Genomic DNA, 19156 nt, shown 5'->3' on the forward strand with positions numbered 1-19156 from the left:
CTAAATCGCTAGAAATAAAAAAAAATAGATTTTCATATTCCATAATTTATTAGCAGTATTAAAAGTAATACCATAATATTTTGCGAACCAATACTATAATTTTTAATCCTAGCAGCAATTTCGAAGTGTTATTGATTTTTCGTTTGACATTTGGCTTCAAAAGGAAAACATCAATGATAGGAGTCGAACATTGTTTCGGCAAATACCTAGTGTTCTGAAATATTTATCTGAAGTGATTTCTTGAGTTTGAGGGATTAGATAAATTATATTTTACAATATGAGTGAAGTGCGACATCGTCGTGGAGATGGCGACGGCAATGAAAAAGTGGAAACGGCAGGAGAATCTGATCATGTATTTAATTCCGTAATATTGTGTATAGTCAGTATGGGTGAGGAGTGTCGAAATACTAAACTTGTATAATTTATTAGGTTGACTCGGAGGAAGAAAAGGTTTTAGAGGAGAAGTATGTGGATGAAATGGCGAAGAATTTACCACAAGGAACCGATAAAACACCTGAAATTCTAGACTCTGCGCTCTCGGGTCTATCTACGCGGTAATCTTACATATATTGTTTTATTATGCTAAACAAAATCATGTTTATTTCACAAATAAATTGATTAAAATCTCTATTGTATGTTTTGAACATCATTCTATTTACAAAATATTCCTTAAGGTATTCTTATGTTCAAATTATTATTATGTAAAAAATTTAATACAGATGGAGGAACTGGGTAATAAGAGGCATTTTTACTTGGTTGATGATTGGTGGATTTTGTCTACTCATCTATGGAGGCCCATTGGCTTTGATGATAACGGTAAGATCTTTGAACAAGTAAAAAATCTGCATAACTTTTTAATTTGTTATAAATTCACAAGTTTTTAATTTCTAAATATGAAAAAGCTCTCATGTATGATATTAAATATTTCATTTAAAATAATTTAGCCAAGCAGACAGTATAGATAGGAAACTGGATCCAAATCCATTTACATAATATGAATGTATACTTATACCCAGTAATTTTTACTTGGATTAAGTGTGATTTATGATTCATACATAACACTTTATATGATAAGGAATGTTGGATAGATCTTATTAACCAATACCTGTACTGGTTTTTAAATATTTAAGTTGTTCTGAAATGTATAAAAGTTGTACTCTTATGTACTTTATGTAATAAAATAATCTAAGTTTAAATAATAATTATAATTTATATATGTAGCTGTATATCTTTATTCATCTTTAATTGTATAATTAAAGAAAATACAACAATTAAGTAACACAACAAAGGCAAAAGTCAAAAGTAATTGCTAAAAATCAATCTCTTCTAAGTAAACTGGTTGGCAAGAACATGTTTAATTATTCCATAGTACAAACTTATACTATTTACTAGAAAACATGTTTTTAAATGAGAAATTTTTAATGGCATAGGGTGTCCCTTCACCCATGAAACTTAAACTGATTGTTGATGCCGGATCACAGGTTGTCAAGAGGCCAGGCATTGCTTTGATTTGACAGAAAGACGCGGGCTCAAATCCCGCCTTGTGAACAATTCTATTCTTTAGAGATTCATTTATAAAGCATTTAAACTTAAATGCTATAAAACAAAAATTAAGGTTTATTTACCGCTGAATGTTGATTTGTGGACATTCCCATATGTTTATTATTAATGGCAAATTCTTAATTGGAATTTTACCAGGTACTATGTGTGCAAGTGAAGTGCTTTGAAGAGATAATCAACATTGGCTATGCTGTGTACCGGGTGCACGGCCTGCCATGGTTCCGCTCCCTCTCGTGGTATTTTCTGCTCACTTCCAACTACTTCTTCTATGGGGAGAACCTGATCGACTACTTTGGTGTTGTTATTAATAGAACTGTAAGTAGATTTTGGTGTATAGTGTTATTTGTTTTTAATTTGGTTTAATTTTGTTTTTGTACTATGTTTGTACTCAAAAGCTCATTTTACATCATACATCTTGAATTTCATAATAGATTTTAACTTTCTTTCCCGATTAAAAAAGGAACATCTTTAAGGAGTAACATGGTCTAATTTTTTATCTGTGTCACCCTGCAGCATTTTATAGAATTTAAATATTTGTAATATTAATGTTTTGAACTTGGTAAATAATAGTAAATTTTTGCCAATAAAATTTTTACACATAATTGGTTACATTTTAAATCTTTATATGTATAGTAATAACATCAACAAAGCTATCAAAGGAAATAATTTCTATATAAATATTAGAATAGTCTACTAATCCAGTTTTGGAACATGCCTCATCAACACAATGTTATGTTAATGTATTCGCTATGTTTATTCTACAATACTAACTTGCTTGACTTTGTTGCACTTAGAATATCATTGATAGTATTAGTTTTACTTCCTATATCACTAGTAAACGCTATTAAGGAAAAATTGTGATATAGTAATATCATTATTATACATTTATGAAGTGCTATAGTAGTACTCTACTATACCACTTCATAAATGTATGTAAACACTTCATAGTGTGTAATAACTGAATAGGAAATCTAAATATTATGTAGTAAATTCTTTTGCATTAAAAATGTTAATTTCAATCAGAAATTGATGGCACCTATTAGATTGACCTTGTTGTTTTTAATATTTCTTACATTGTATTCCATAAATTTTATATTAAGCGAAATATTGGAATAAAAAACAAAACAATAGTTTGTATATCAAGGTATAATAATAATTATTCGCATTTGAAATACGATTTTTTATGAATGTGAATACGAATCATAATCAAGTTCTTTTTAATGATACATATTTGAAATGTCCGCGGAAACAAGATTTTTTTATTAATAAATAGTGTTTGTATTCAGAAACGACTATAGCCGGTTCCAAAATTCGCTGAGATCGAAATCTCAGTCCAAAATAGATAAGGATCCTTTAGCTTGCTATACATCGCTTCATTTAATTAAATGTAGAATGAATAAGCGATCAAAAGTCACTATGCATTCGAAAGCGTCATTATGTCGTTTTCGTCATTAGTCAGATTAAAGATCGCTAGTAGGTACGATAGGTATCTAGTAATGGTATTTTCATCTGGCTTCAAAAAAGAAGGAGGTTATTATTTCGTCTGTATATTTTTTTACACGCTTTTTATTAGCTTCACCTGTATGTTTGTTTGTATGTTTGTTTGTATGTTTGTTTGTATGTTTGTTTGTATGTTTGTTTGTAACCGACTTCTTTGGGCGCGATTTTGACCCACTTTAAACGGCCAGATTTCGTTCAAACTTTGTAGATTTATTGAGGACCGATGACAATACACTAATTTGATAAAATTATTCCATTTTTTAATTTGCAAAATATGATTTTTGTTAAAGCGTGTTTTTTAGTTTTTTTTAAACTAATATTTATTTGTCTTTATTACCTCAGAACTTTCGACTGGGGTGAATGAATTTTATTGACCCTTTTTCAGGTGCTTCCCGCGTGGTCCTATTCAATTTGGTCTAGTTTGACAGTTCGAAGGCGGTCTATTTTAGGTTTATGTTAAAAATATTATTTTTACGTATACCACGGTAGTTGCTAGGTGCTAGATTTATTACATCGGCAAAGTATTTTTTATAAAAGGTGTGAGCTGTATTACTCAGACTGATTATATTATCTGACGAATTTTATAACAGATAAGCTTTACTTTGACCGATATTAACTTGTTTCACGAAAAATAAATATGCAAAGTGTCTTTTCACTAACAAATCAAATACATATAATATTGGAATAATATGTTCAATTTTTTATTTACTTCTTCGACTACCAAAATAGAGAACATAATTGGCTTCATCCCGTATTTGTAATTCTTAAAATAATAATAATCCATACTCAAATTCCATTTCAATTAACAATTATCAAAACAACATTAATTTAAATATTACATAATCAAGGTACCTTTAAATGGTTTAATTAGTATCGACTATCGTACCATTTTGCAAAGGTCAATAAATTTTTTAGGTCACTCACATTCATGTATGCTTTAATCCGATAACCTCATTAGTTTTATATCGATTTAATATTGCTGAAGTACCACTTTGTATTTCGCTACCTGTTGTAATTTACGTAATAGATTTTCGTAATGGTATTAATTTTGATATACCTACGTCACGACAAATTGCTATATGAAAGTGGTTTATAATTGAAAAAATATTTTTGTCGACCTATCCTTCTTCGGCTGACTATAACGTATGAAAATCTATCGTTTCATATTAAAAGTGGTATGAAATATAAATCTAATCTTAATAAATGGGTCAGTTGGAAAATAAACGCGGTCGATATTGATGTCCAACTGACAAGATTAAACGCTTCGCAAGTTATCTCGTTGCATTCGATTTGGGAATATTGTGGGATAGTGAAATAAAAATTTTATTGTCACTCACATTATTTTTAATACGTTAGCTACGTGACTGATGTGGCCTTGTGTTTGATCTTCCTTTCTTCCTTAATATATAATATACCTAAATTACGTGTCAGGTTCTTTGTCTGCGATGGACTCCTAAACTACTCGACCGATTTTAATCAAATTTGCACACCTTGTGCAGTTTGATCAGACTTAAAAGATTTTATATTGTTCAATATAAATGACTACCCGGCCGGAACCGGGGCGTGCAGCTAGTTGTCAATATATCACAGACAGCTTATATATATTAATCAATATAGTTCCAACTTATAATATTGGATAATCCATTATTAACGTGCGCAAAATTTTATTGAAAATCTACCAATAAATTTATATGTTCATCCATAATTATGTTCGAAATAAATGCGACATTTTTAATAAAGACTAGATTTTGCCCGCGGCTTCGTACGCATTAAATTCGGAGTAGTGTAATAAATGTCATTATACATATAAACCTTACCCTTAAATCACTCTATCTAATAAAATAAACCTTTTCAATATCCGTTGCGTAGTTTGCGTAGTAAAGATTTAAGCATTCATAGGGACAGAGAAAGCGACTTTATTTTATACTATGTAGTGGTGTACATTTTATAAAATTCTTAACTAACAGACACTGTATAATGTCGTAAAATAACAATGACATTTCAAGTTCTAGTTTGCTATTAGTGATATGCAATAAGTTGGCTTGTTACTCATTAGTTATTACAATACTGTCATTATTATCCCATTAAACAGCATATAGGATAACGGAGTATTATCTTGTTTGTGTGACATAATTAAATTCATTAACTGCTGGAAAAATGTCTTACAAAACATTGAATGTAAATTTATGTTACCGGTACTGATATTACGTGTACATATGTAAATTTGGGTATGTGGTTAATAAATTATGTTTGCTGACATAATTAATTGTTATCAAAGTATTGACATTTATTTTTTGTGACATTTAAGTGGAACTTTATTATAGGCAACTATGAATGCCACAGAAAATATTTATTAAGGCTATTAATTATTCTTATGGAGAAATCTATGGCTGTGTAATTATTATTCTATTAACACAATATATCCAAAAATATTTCTTGTCTTCTTAGTTAAGGCAATAAGGGATAAGTGAGGGCTAAAAAACAACAGGTATCATTTCAATGTAGAAAGTAATGACCATCTATCCTTTTTAAATTATAATAGCAGTATCAAACTATTCTTATTTTCTTACACTCAATAAACAACACGGAAACGATACCAAGCACAGGTATTAACTACTTGAGATAGGTTATCTTATCAATTCTCTCGTAAAGTGAAATGTAAGTTGGGGTGGCACAAGGTTCATATCTTCGTCCCCTGCTATATATTTTGTCTAACAATCATATTCTAATCAAAATCCATTGTTACAGGATTACCTCCGCTTTCTTGTCACCTACCATCGTTTTATCTCCTTCAGCCTGTACTGTGTTGGCTTCGTATGGTTCGTTCTATCGCTTGTGAAGCGATACTATATGAGACAATTCAGTCTCTTCGCCTGGACTCACGTCGCATTACTGATCGTCGTGACTCAAAGCTATCTTATCATCCAAAATATATTTGAAGGTGAGCAATTATTACTCATAGATTTCAGAGTGATGCATATTATTAGAAATTATGAGCTTATATTAAAAAGTAACGTAATCATCGTCGCATTATCGTAAATAATCTTAATATGAGAAAGACCTGGTCAGAATGATTTTTAAGTGTGTTTTATATTAATTTCTACTCATTTGTTGAAGAACCAATACTATTTAACAATTCTAACATTATGAATAAAAATAATTATTATTCAAGTTATGTATAGATTACATTTATGAATGGAAATGTGATATAAATTCAAGTTATATTTATCTCACGACAAAGCTTTAACAGTTTCTGTTTGAAATGTATGAAAATGCTCACACAGAGTCTCTATCGACTTTGATTATATCTAACGAACCCATTTACGTCGCAACGTAAACGACATGGGCGGAAAGCCTTTGTCCTATAAACTGGGCCAATGAACATTATGTTCGAATACAACAAAGAAAATTGTGTGAATAGAGAAAAGTTATCGAGAATTTTTAATACTTGAGTGGCTATTTTGATGTCGACAAAAAGATTTCGGTGGAAACAGAATCAGTAGTCTCGAAGATATTTAAGTCTCATGACTCATAATAAGAATCCTAGTGATTTAAATAATATTATATCTTGTACTCACAACATGGTTATAATTTTTATATCTTGGGGTATTTTACAGTAAGATTCACTTGCCGCTATTTCTTTTTATTTTCTATTAAATTCTAATACGTTTAATTATCGGTTTGATTGTTTATGTATAATGTCCGTTTATCAATTATTATAACCATACTATAAACAACCAGGCTCACTCACAATCGCCTATAAGAGGTCCTCAAAAATGTCCGAGCGTCATTATATATGCGTAGGTACCATACATTAATTAACACCTTATTTCGTTACAGTAATGTTCAAAGTCTATTATATATACAATCATTACAAAACTACCTAATAGACGCATGATGTGTGTCAATGTGTCATCAATTATTGACATGATAAAAACTTGTAATTATAAAGACTGAGAAATTTTGAATAACATCGAGTGCCTTCTGGCTAGCCCTTGGTGGAATTTGAAAACTTAAACTAGATAGTTATTAACAAATATTACTAATAGTACCGCGCGGTTTCGCACGCAGATGAACTCTTAGCAAAGTCAAGTATAGCTTAAGTGTTACTCTGGTACATAAGCTACATTACTGCCTAGTGCATTTAAAATCTGTGCAGTGGTTTTCGGGTAAAAGAGCAACGAACATACATATATACATAATACATAAATGACATACATCCATCCATCCACGCAAACTTCTGCATTTATAATATTAGTAGGATATTAATTTGCTTTCCAGTATAGATTTTTACATAAAATTCGCATTGATGATTTACTTAGTAACACATTGCAACGACAACACGCTATTTTTAGTCTAATCTGATTATAGCTTATCCTATTACTGTTCACGCCTTTGAAATCGTCTTTTGTTTACATTACACGAATAAATGAAACGAAAATTTGCACGTGACGTTAGCAATATGGGCGTAAGGTCGAATTATATACGTTTGCCTTGACCTATGATCGATATTCTATTATAAACGCTGGAAATATTGCTCAGACAGATATAATTTCATCAAACTCGAATCCCTGGTATCTACGATCCCTATACGAATGAGTGCGGACTTTGGTAAACATTTGAAATTTTACTGGTCGATTGTGCTTTCGAAGTAAGATTGTATTAGTCATAATGATTCAAACAGACTGACTTATTTTTGTATCGCAATCTTCACCTGGGTGTAGAACCCAGATCCTCTTTATACGTTTTGCTATTTGTATTGCTCACACGATATCCACCGTAGGCTAAAGTATATAATGTCGTAGATAATAAAATAGATACACATTCATATACTATGCGATTCAACTGACAATAAGATCGATTCTGCGCCATTCTGCTAAGTCATATTAAATATTATAAACGAATTGATAATTATAATCTGAGTTAAGGAAAAATTGTATTTAAATTTGATGTAAGAGAAGAGAAGAGATGATAGTTATATTATATAATTATGTTATATTATTCGTGTTTGTGTTACACCTAATTAGAAATGAATTTATAAACCCTACATGGTCCGTGAATGTTTTATTTAATTTTTCAAAAAAGCCATTTAGTGAGCAACAGTTGATTACCATGCATTATGATTGCTGGAAATTTTATTATAGTTTTAATGTTGACTGTCCTATTTAACGAAGTTATTTCAGTCTTAGTTTTAATATTATATTGCACACAACATTTCATGTCTTGGTTTAATAATCGTATAAAAAATAATGATTCTTTACATTGTATTATCATATATCATAACAGGTTCATTCATGGACGCCTTACTCTGTAACAATGGGTTATTATTAGACGTATGTTATATTATTATATCGCGAGTATAGGATGTTCCTCATTATGCGTATCGATTGCAAAAAAAGATTTTCACCTTTACGTGTTGAAAATATGGAACATTTTCCAATGGACTACATGCGGAAAGGTCGAGGTAAATGAAGTGAACTGGAATGTACAGCTGGAGTTTTAAATATTTTGTGAATAGTTTTCGAAGGCCATATATTTAAATTTGCTTTAAAAACATGCAACGTCATCAATTTAATTTTATATATTTTTCTGTTAAAAATTGTGGGATTAATTTGAGGAATTAGCATACCGAACGATAATATGTATGGAGACGCGCATGTGCCGATGTGTGTTACCGTTGACGCATAAAGTGACGAATAGACTTCGATTAAATCTAAAGACGCGATAATTCATATTATGATATTATATTACATATATCTTCATCTATATCAAAATTTTAGGGCAAATATTTATTGGTATTTAACGAATTAACTCAAATACTTGTGTATCAATTTTACAATTTTTTTTTACCATTAAAAAGCTACTACATTTACTAAACCTTAGACTTTTTTATCTCGGTTAATGTGCACAAAGCCAGAGATAACAGCTACTTGAATTATAAACAGTATTATAGTAGCTATTTCCTTATTTCATTTTTTATGACGATTTTACCCGAGCAAGGATCCGATGAAATGCTGTTTTGAAGTATGCCACAGAACGATTTTTTTACGACGAACGAAATAGAAATTATGACCTTGCTATAAAAATCGCATCTGTTTTAAACTTTTAATAAGTTTCTCTAAGTCTCTATGATAATTTTCTTGTTTGAATCTGGTATTAATGAGCACTAATGATTATTGTAAAACCTGAAATTTGTTATTAGTACATTATTATAAAAAAACCTTGTCAGTAACACTTAAAATCTAGTATGGTTTGAATATAAATCATTATTTAATATTAAAAATGCAAAAACGTTTATTTTATTTGTTTGTTTGTCTTCTTTGTTGTTTTTGTGTATACACTAGAAAGCGACAAAGACCTTTTATCGCGATTAATAATTTTATTCCCATAGGAAAATCCTTTGACATTACGCATATAGTACCTTCCATATTACGCACTTTCCTATTTACGTTCATGTGGTCATGAAATTTGTTAAACTTTTGCATTGTATACGCTTTGTAAGGATCCATTTCCAATCCAAGATGTTTTTAAAATTCTAATTACGTTACTTTGCCGGATTTCATGATACGATAATCTGATTAACCTCTTGATTTTAATTCAAACCAAATGTAGATATATGTACATAATATATAGCAGGTAACCTGCATTGTTTACTATCGCGATTGTATTTAAATTATTGTTTAGTTTCGATACACACGTGGAGACGGTTATCGCTTTAAGTTCTAAAACTAATGACTTTAGTATCACTTTAGTATGTAGCACAAATTACTGAAGACATTGATGTATGAGGGAGACAGAGGTAGTGTGTCGTGTCACAAAAAAAAAATACAAACAATGTATTGTAGAAATGATCTTTTTCCTATTACGAGTGCACCAATGAGAATGTTCGGTGTTACAAAGATTGACCAGACCTTCAATGTCTTCTATTTCTATAACACCTTAAAGTTAGTTTTCTAGTTTCGAGATTTCGGACCTTGAAAGAAATGCGTTTTATAAGTTTATGTGAGCAGAGCTGTAGGCGACAAGCTAGTATATATATTCGGCGGGAAGTTTTTCAAATGCGTTTTCCTGGTTCATCATTATAAATTCTTCTAATATTTATTCAAATTATAATATATGCCGAATAAAGTACATTTTATTGTTTTTCGTCTCACCTTGTAGCTAAATAATAAAAATCTACGAACCATATAAATATAAGTACTTAGAATGTAATTATTACGCTACGAGTATTATTATATATATAAAATTAAATATATGTCTTAAGAATATAACGTTTACTCTATACGTCATATATTTTAACGAAAACTACAGTTTCATAAGCGAGTTTTGGTACACACGCTGTCCTTGATTATAAATGCACAACAAAAACTATTTGAATATTTTTTAATATTATTTATTTGATATAATTTTTTTACTACACTTGCTTCTCTTCATAAATTTTGATAATTTTTGCCGGTTGAGATAGCTATCTGCACAGGAAAGATGTTACACGAGTATGCAGTCCCTACTTTCTGATTTCGAAAATGTTTAAACGTACTTATGTATGTTTTTAGGAAAGCTATGCCAATTTTATAAAACACAGCCCTGCGTTTGTTAGAACGAGTTGACTTTTGGGAGTGGGGATTAGAAAAAAATATTTTATTAGGTGGAGCATTTATCTAGGCAGGCCATAACTCATATTATGTCGAATATTACCTTAGAGCAAATAGAAGCATAAATGAAAAATTTTGAAAACATGAGAAAATAAATATTTCTTTTCAACGACGAAATCGCTTGAATCCGCTAAATAACATAGCAGAGAGTGTCACAATGTCTCGAATTTTCAATCGATTTAAAAAATATGGAGTAGGTTCTTACTTGAATGTACTTTTTCGGGTTTATTACCTCAGGATTTTCGCCAGGGTGAACCGATCTGGATGATTGTTTTTATTTAAAACATATTGTCTCCCGTGTGGTTCTATTTAAAATTGCCCTACTTTTGACAATATGAAGGCTGTTTCGTTAAATAAAAAAAAAAAAAATTGGTTTGTCAAGATAACTAACAAATGGTAAATTTCAGGTCTCATCTGGTTCATTGTGCCGGTGTCCATGATAATCTGCAACGACGTGATGGCGTACATATTCGGCTTTTTCTTCGGCAAGACGCCGCTGATCAAGCTCAGCCCCAAGAAGACGTGGGAGGGCTTCATTGGCGGTGGATTCTCCACTGTTCTATTTGGACTTGTGGTGAGTCTTTCAGTTCAGTATTTTACTAAGAGTTCGCATCGATCGGTTTAGAATTTAGTGGATAGATAATTGTAGTCGTAATTAGTTTTGTTGTGTTTTGAGGACTTTTTGATACAGAATTTATAATTTGCAATAATACCTTTTAGATAAAAAAATCTATATAATTGTTGGATTTATTTTTATTGCTAATTGATGCATCTAAAATATGCAGAAATTAGCATAAAATTTTGATTTGTTAAGCTAGATTATGGGCTGTTTTTTTTAATAAGGAATACAAAACCTTAATTCTGAACTGTTTGGACACTTATTTATACAAAATAGTACATAATACACAGCCTAGGTTGGTTCTACGCTGTAGTAGCGAAGTACCAACCGGTCCTGGATTCGATTCCCGGTGGAGACCAGCAAAAATAAAAATTGTCTCGGTGTGGTAAGATATAGAAGAACGATCACCTACTTGTCCGTAAATAAAAAATGATCAGTGAAACATGTATAATGCATCAGACACATATGCCACATGACCCATATGCCGAGGATAGGGACTTCATTTTCTTAACTCTTAATGAATTTACTAGTGTGTAATGTGTGTAAAGAGTAGTGGTTAATGATCGTTATTTTTCACGAAAAACTAATTCGTCATCAAATAGTCAGAATTTGACCAGATTTAACTTGGACCACATGGCAACAGGCACTAGCTTTCAAATAAAAAAGAACCGTCAAAGTCCGTTGCCTCGGCCAAAGTATTGTAAGATTACACAAAACAAAAAAAAAAAAAACAATTTATTAAAAAACCTTTTATCAAATAATGTCAAATTCCAGCTGTCGTACCTGATGTCCCAGTACCCGTACCTGGTGTGCCCCATCGAGTACTCGGAGTCGCTCGGCCGCATGACGATGGACTGCGAGCCGTCGCCGCTGTTCCGCCTGCACGAGTACACGCCGCCGCAGTTCCTGCTGCCGCTCGTGAAGATTGTGAGTATATTCAGTGCTTCTAAATAAATAATTAAGAAAGATTAAAGAAGAAAAAAGGTTATAGTTCATTGTGGATATGTTTATATATTATACTAGCTGCGCCCCGCGGTTTCATCCGCGTAAGTCGGTATCCCGTAGGAATATCGGGATAAAACTTGCCTATATGTTAGTTCAGTTGTCCAGCTATCTACCTACCAAATTTCATTGCAATCGGTTTAGTAGTTTTTGCGTGAAAGAGCAACAAAGACACACACATCCTTATAAACTTTCGCATTTATAATATTAGTAGAATTATTATTTTCTAGAAAAAAGTTTACCCACGATCTTTGGGAGGGAGGTAACTAAAAAAAAAACAGTTGAATTAAGAACCGAGTTCGTTCAATCATATGTAATGTGCTATATTTAAATAACAAAATGTAATGTAAATTATTAAAAATGTTTGATAGCATATAAATTTTTATATTAATTCTAATCATCGAAGCCATTGGAAGTCGCAACCGCTAAATGGCTGATAATCTATGAAATAATTTAAGCCTACTTTACTATCCATAATTTGGCCTTTAACGGTCGATCTATTTTCTATTTAATAAATTGTACATAAATAAATCAAACATTAAAAAATATATATATTACAGATGGGCCGTGAGAAGATAACGATGTACCCGTTCATGATCCACTCGCTGGCTCTCAGCATCTTCAGCTCAGTCATTGGACCGTTCGGAGGCTTCTTTGCGTCTGGCTTCAAACGGGCTTTCAAGATCAAGGTACAGCACTAATTTCTTGATATAACTATGATTTTATAATAATTTAAACGTATCTAAAAATAACCAAAAAGTATCAGTGAAAAAGAGAGGATTTTGAGAATGCCGCGAATGAATTTAATTACTGTTTCTTACTCTTTTAATTTCAAGCTACAAGAACTGTCACGGACAGAAACAAAGCAATTATAGGTTTAAATACAAATTGAAAATTCATTTTTTATCTGTTCTATAAAGATTCAAATACAAATTCACAAATTTGAACTTATTACAACGTAAGTGACTATACAATCTATGGATTCTGCAGTTCACATTTCAACGGCAAAAAAAAAATTTTTTTTTTTCAAAAATGTATGTAAAATAAATGCGATTTCCAGGACTTTGGCGACGTGATCCCCGGGCACGGCGGCATCATGGACCGCTTCGACTGCCAGTTCCTGATGGCCACCTTCGTCAACGTCTACATCACGTCCTTCATTCGCACCGCTACGCCGCAGAAACTGCTGCAACAGGTGACGTTGTTTATAATATTAATATAGTAATATAGTAACCTTAATTTTTGCTCACCCTTTTCTTCTAAAATGTTACTCTTATTATTTATATGGTAGTCTGGAAGAGATCGCTCCCTAGCGATAAGACCGCCATTTGTACATATTCTCTCTTTTGTTTTTGTTTATCTATGTTTGTAAATTCTTATGTGCAATAAAGTGTTATCTGTCTATCTGTCTATAGTGGAAAGGTAGAAGGATCAAGGGTAGTTCAAGGGAGGGTTAGTTGATCGCGGACAAATGATAACTAGCTCACGTTGCCGCTAACATAACCCACTGCTTTGCCAAAAAAATCGTTTAATCACACTGTCACACTAATATTATAAACTAGCTGCGCCCCGCGGTTTCACCAGCGTAAATCCATATCCCGTAGGAATGTCAAGATAAAAAGCCTTGCCTATATGTTATTCCAGTTGTCCAGCTATCTACGTACCACACACAAACACACACACATCCTTACAAACTATCGCATTTATAATATTAGTAGGACAGTAGGATGTGTAAGTTTGTTTATTCGGATGTTTGGCCGTCAATCATGCTGAAACTAGTGATTTTGATGAAATTCAATATACAGACAGAATATGAGCCGAATTGGTTGATAGGGTAATTTTTATCCCGATTAAATGCTCCCTTGGGATAAAAGACGGACGGAGCCGGGACGAGCGTCTAGTGTACTATAAAAGTTAAAATCAAATTGCAGGTGTACAACATGAAGCCGGAGCAACAGTTGCAGCTGTTCTATGCCCTGAAGGAGTCGCTCGAGAACCGCAACATTCTCAACGCGATCCCATAAGTAATAATCATATTATGGGACATGAGAGGGTAGTTTCACATATGGAATGACGTCTCTATGAATTTGTGGATTTATGATATGTATTTCATATTTTATTCTGCACTCCAAAGGATAAGATTGATGTGGTGATGACGTAGGGAATAAGAGAAAATTATGCTAGTGTGAGCAGGGAGGTTGTAGGGAGTTGATGGATAGTGCTTCTTTTATTTAATAGATTGCGTTGTAAAAGAAAATTTACCAGATAACATAAATTTATTGTGATGTGTTTTCACCACCACGCACTCTTACGTATATTTAAATTGTTAGTTAATTATTATTAAAATTTAGTTGTATTTTTATGTTGTGCTCAGTAATTGCATAAGACAGATATGGTTATGTGGAACTACTCTCGAATTGGACATATCTACTACTGTTTATGAAAACAGCAAATTTTTGATCTAGTCCCCAATTGTGCAATCGTTTACTATCTATCGGCACAAGAAACACTTCATATTTAAGAAGCAGATTTTAATATAATAACGGTAAACGAAACACAATTTTTGTGTATAGATTATACCTCCATTTTGATCTATACGTCTTAGTATTGCTATAATAGAGAATAAAAAAATACCATAGATTAAAGATGCTTGCTTGTTCGTAATTGTATTTGTTATCTGTGGAATAGTTTTAGTCTATGTTTAGTTATGGGTGTCCTAGTGGTTGTTAGGAAATTTCTCGAACTATATTTTATTGAATGTTACATAATATTAGTAGTAAAAGTTATGAGGTCTTGTTTCTTTTTGCTCTTTTACGCTTATTTTATTCATATTGTCTTTCAATAATATACTATTATTTTTAATTAATTTTAACAGAAATTATGGAACGTATCTAGTATACGGTTTATTTTTATTGACTCTTATAATATTGCAGTTGCAGTTAAAGTTAAATTTGGAATATTAATTTGATTTTTTTTTTATTGAAGTTTAATACAACCTTGTTCAAAATTTTTACACATTCCAATTTCAATTATATAGAAAAAAAACTAGAATAATAATTCTTATGAATACGTTACATATTTTGAGTACGTTCGTTGGTTGAAATTGGCGCCAATTTTATCCGTTGTAGTTTTTTTTTGGATTTAAACAGGGATCTTTGCATTTTTTCATGCTGTAGACTGATATCGACTGCTTTTGTGTGCTAACTATTTTTCATTCGATATTTGTACTATTTTTATACCTCCTACAATTCAAATTGAAAACATGAGTATAGCTGAGTTTGATTGATGATCTCTGTAATTATTGCGATTAAAACAGGAATATTCCTTAATAAACAAGTATCAAAAAACACAATATGTATTTAATTCTCATAATAATATCTATTTAAAAATGCTCAATCTATTTATAGAATTTTAACAATGTTAATGTTCAATTTTGACGAATTAAAATTAACATTATATTTCTTTGTTTTCTAAAAAATTCACGCATAATGCCTCGTGTTTTCAAATTGTTCGTTGCAACTTCCTATGTAAGGCGTATTTACGGGTTTATCGTATAATATATATTAATTGTTAGCAATTCTACAAGTTACGAATACCAATTTATAATAAATCGGATACTGGTGAAACAGAATTTACTAACATTTTTGATACAGTACAAGACAGTATGCATAGTTGTACTTTGTCACAGATTAAAAATCGACGTCATAAATAAATGTGATTATTAAAAAAATCCATCAATGAAAACCAGTCTGGTGTTGGAATTTGAAATGGATATAATGTGTTGAGAAAAAAAACAATCAGAAGAATTTAAAGTTGTGTTTCCGTAATATTACGTTAAATTATTATTATTATTTAACAATAATTGTATCTTGTGTGGGGTTATGAATTTGTTATAAATTTCAATATTGTATACTTCACTTATTCGCTGTTCTTATTATTTTGTTAAGTTTTGTGATTGTTTTAGTGATGTTACGTTAATTACATTATAAAACTACTCTTTATTTCAATAACATTATGTCCGAATGAATGCAATTGAACTCAACAAAATTTATATTATTATTTGTTAATATAATGTAATATTGATTTCAATGCACCCTCATAGGAGGCCTGTGTCCCAGCAGTGGGAACATATATGGGCTGATGATGATGATGATGATGATGATGATTTCAATGCACAGTAAATAAAAGTGAAATTTCTTAAGCCTTGACCTATATTTACCTCCATATATCTTGTACTATAGTACTTGATCGGTATTATATCGTTAAACATATTATAATATTTATTACATTTGTCACCGTCCACATGAAACTTATGTGTTAATAATACTCGGTATTGTATTTTAATATTTTTCATTGTAGTGGTCTTTATTTTATTTAAATATCCAATTACCGCTGTAGCATATTATGTAAAGATTAAAATTTTGTTTGGAAAGTCGAATGAAAAATTATGAAAATGGTGTACATTACCTGCGATAAAATTTTAACAATATTTTATTGTTTATGCTAATGGATCTTATATTTATATATTTATGCCCAATTTCTCTTTTATGATATTAATTTAACGGAAACCCTTTCGTATTTTTAAAATATATGTTATGATGTGGCTGCATTATCTTTTTTGCAATAAACTTTATAATTTTCATTGTGGTCCCACTATTAAATAAAATTTCTTTACAAAACTATAAATTTACCTTTTTATATTATTATAATTTCAGAAAATTAAACTCTAGAATGACCAAAAATACATTGTTGTCACCCGGCTTTCTTTGCCATAGGACAAACTGCGTTTAATTATTTTTATTGTTGGTTTCATGTTATCGTGATTATATATTATGTGTGTGAGTAAAATGGGTTTATATATTTATCCATACTTATTTAAATTGTCGAAGCAATGTGGATGTTTTTTTTATAAGGTACATCCGGTTATAAAATATAATCACACATTACTTTGTCTAATTTAATATCATAATTCATACACTTTTTTAAATAACATTTACCAGATATTCACTTTGAATACGATAAATATATTTCCCCATTTATTCGTACGTGCAATATATATTGTGGTGTTAGTATTAATAGCGTATATAATATAATTTTTGATGTCTCGTTAGCTAATGCAATGTGCTAAGTATTAGGTGTAGATAAAATATTAAAAGTCTCGGTTATAATAAATAAATATATAATTAGAACGTGTTATTTAAAATAAATAAGTATGGATCTATGACACGCTAGATTCAATATTTGGGCTTCATATCGAGTGATAACTTAGTAGCGCTGGCGAAATTAGACCGTAGTGTAATGAGGTAGACTTGTTTATTTCTTACTTTTTGACTTTACGAGATATAATGTTGTGTATCTGTGTACCCGTATAATATTTGATGGAATAACATTAAAAAAAAAGCAAAAAAAATACTAAAATCGCAGGAGAAAGGGTAATATTTCTTTGAAACTTTCGATTTATATAATGTAGGTCTCTTTTAGATGAGATATTTGAAAAAAAATAGCCCTAAACTATGATCATTCTCCATGCCAAATTTCGGCCAAATTCGTTCAATTGTTTTTGCGTGACTGACAAACAAACAATCATATCCAAACGTTTTCGTTGTTTCTATCTGCCTCTTGATAAAGAGATATTATATATACATTTTTAACTTAGAAATAAAAAGTTTACTTTAACAATTGCTTTCGTTCGCCATATTATTAAGACCTTATATTAAGTACGCATTGAAAATCCCACTGTCACAAATTTCGATGTATATTTAAATAGGATAAAAGATCTGATATTGTCGTGAGCACTTTTATTCGAGGGAAAGCAGGGTATTTAGATAAGTATAGTTTGGTTTTAATTGGTATCTTTTAGGTTTTCTTTTCGCTCGTTGTTTAATAGACAGAAAATATTACTCGTGTTTCAATAACTATATTTTGAGTTTTTTTATTTATTTAATTATTGCCGAAATTACGATTCAATAAGGAAAGGGTAAAGCGAATGTATCTCGTTCAAAAGTGCTTACGATTGTTTTCATATAAATGATACGTGTCTTAGCCGTATATAGATGTTTAATTATTTATTTATTATGTGACTTATTGTAATAAAGTAAATAAATGATTCCTCGGAAATGTTTTGTTTTTGACGTTTTCAGATTTTGAAATCACAAAGATCTGGAGGATTCCATGATGATGCAGTATTAATATGTAGTATTCTCAGATAAGTTTATGATCGCAATTTTTACCGACACTCGCAAAAAGGAAGAGGTTTTTAATGCCACTGATTTTTTTTTTGTTTGTTACGCCATTCGGGTTTTCAACCGATTTTTGTTTTTGTGTTTAATAAGAATCTCTTGTCATTCTGTCCCATATAGAATCTGGTGTGATAACTCCTCCCAGGGACGTCGGTGACCATTTTTGTTGAAAATTATTATTTTTTTTGGCTCAAAACAAAGCATTCATTTATTATCGCCGTCTGGGGTCTACTGGGAATATGGCACCCCTTGTGGAATGAGGTCGAAACGGGACTTTAATACTAAAACTTTGACACTTAATAATAGGGACGGGGTTTTAATTATTTAATACTATACTTATATCGATATGATTATGATTGATGAATACAATATTAGAAAACATGGGTTTTATATATATGGATATACAAACGTTAAGATCGCGGTCGAAATGCAGTGGCGTAAAAGCAAACATTAAAAAAAAAATGTAAAAATGGATGAAGACTGAGCATATCAAAATTAAATATAGTTTGATTTGTGTTTGTATCGTTTTAGTGCGATTATAATACCACAAATACAGATTTACTGAGTCGGTAGAGGTATGTACT

At 30.9% G+C, this 19156-nt stretch overlaps 1 protein-coding gene across 1 annotated transcript; it reads left to right on the plus strand.

Moving 5' to 3' along the window:
• Positions 1-153: 153 nt before the first annotated feature.
• LOC119831459 (phosphatidate cytidylyltransferase, photoreceptor-specific) lies at positions 154-15378 on the plus strand. Its single transcript, XM_038354805.1, has 10 exons — positions 154-352; positions 430-554; positions 720-816; positions 1699-1875; positions 5809-6001; positions 11120-11286; positions 12106-12258; positions 12894-13022; positions 13394-13528; positions 14265-15378. Exons 1-10 carry the CDS (start codon positions 278-280, stop codon positions 14355-14357), a joined length of 1344 nt encoding a protein of 447 aa, XP_038210733.1. The 5' UTR covers positions 154-277; the 3' UTR covers positions 14358-15378.
• Positions 15379-19156: the final 3778 nt, after the last annotated feature.

The sequence above is a fragment of the Zerene cesonia genome, chromosome 13, assembly GCF_012273895.1.
Source record: "Zerene cesonia ecotype Mississippi chromosome 13, Zerene_cesonia_1.1, whole genome shotgun sequence".
NCBI classification, from domain to species: domain Eukaryota; kingdom Metazoa; phylum Arthropoda; class Insecta; order Lepidoptera; family Pieridae; genus Zerene; species Zerene cesonia.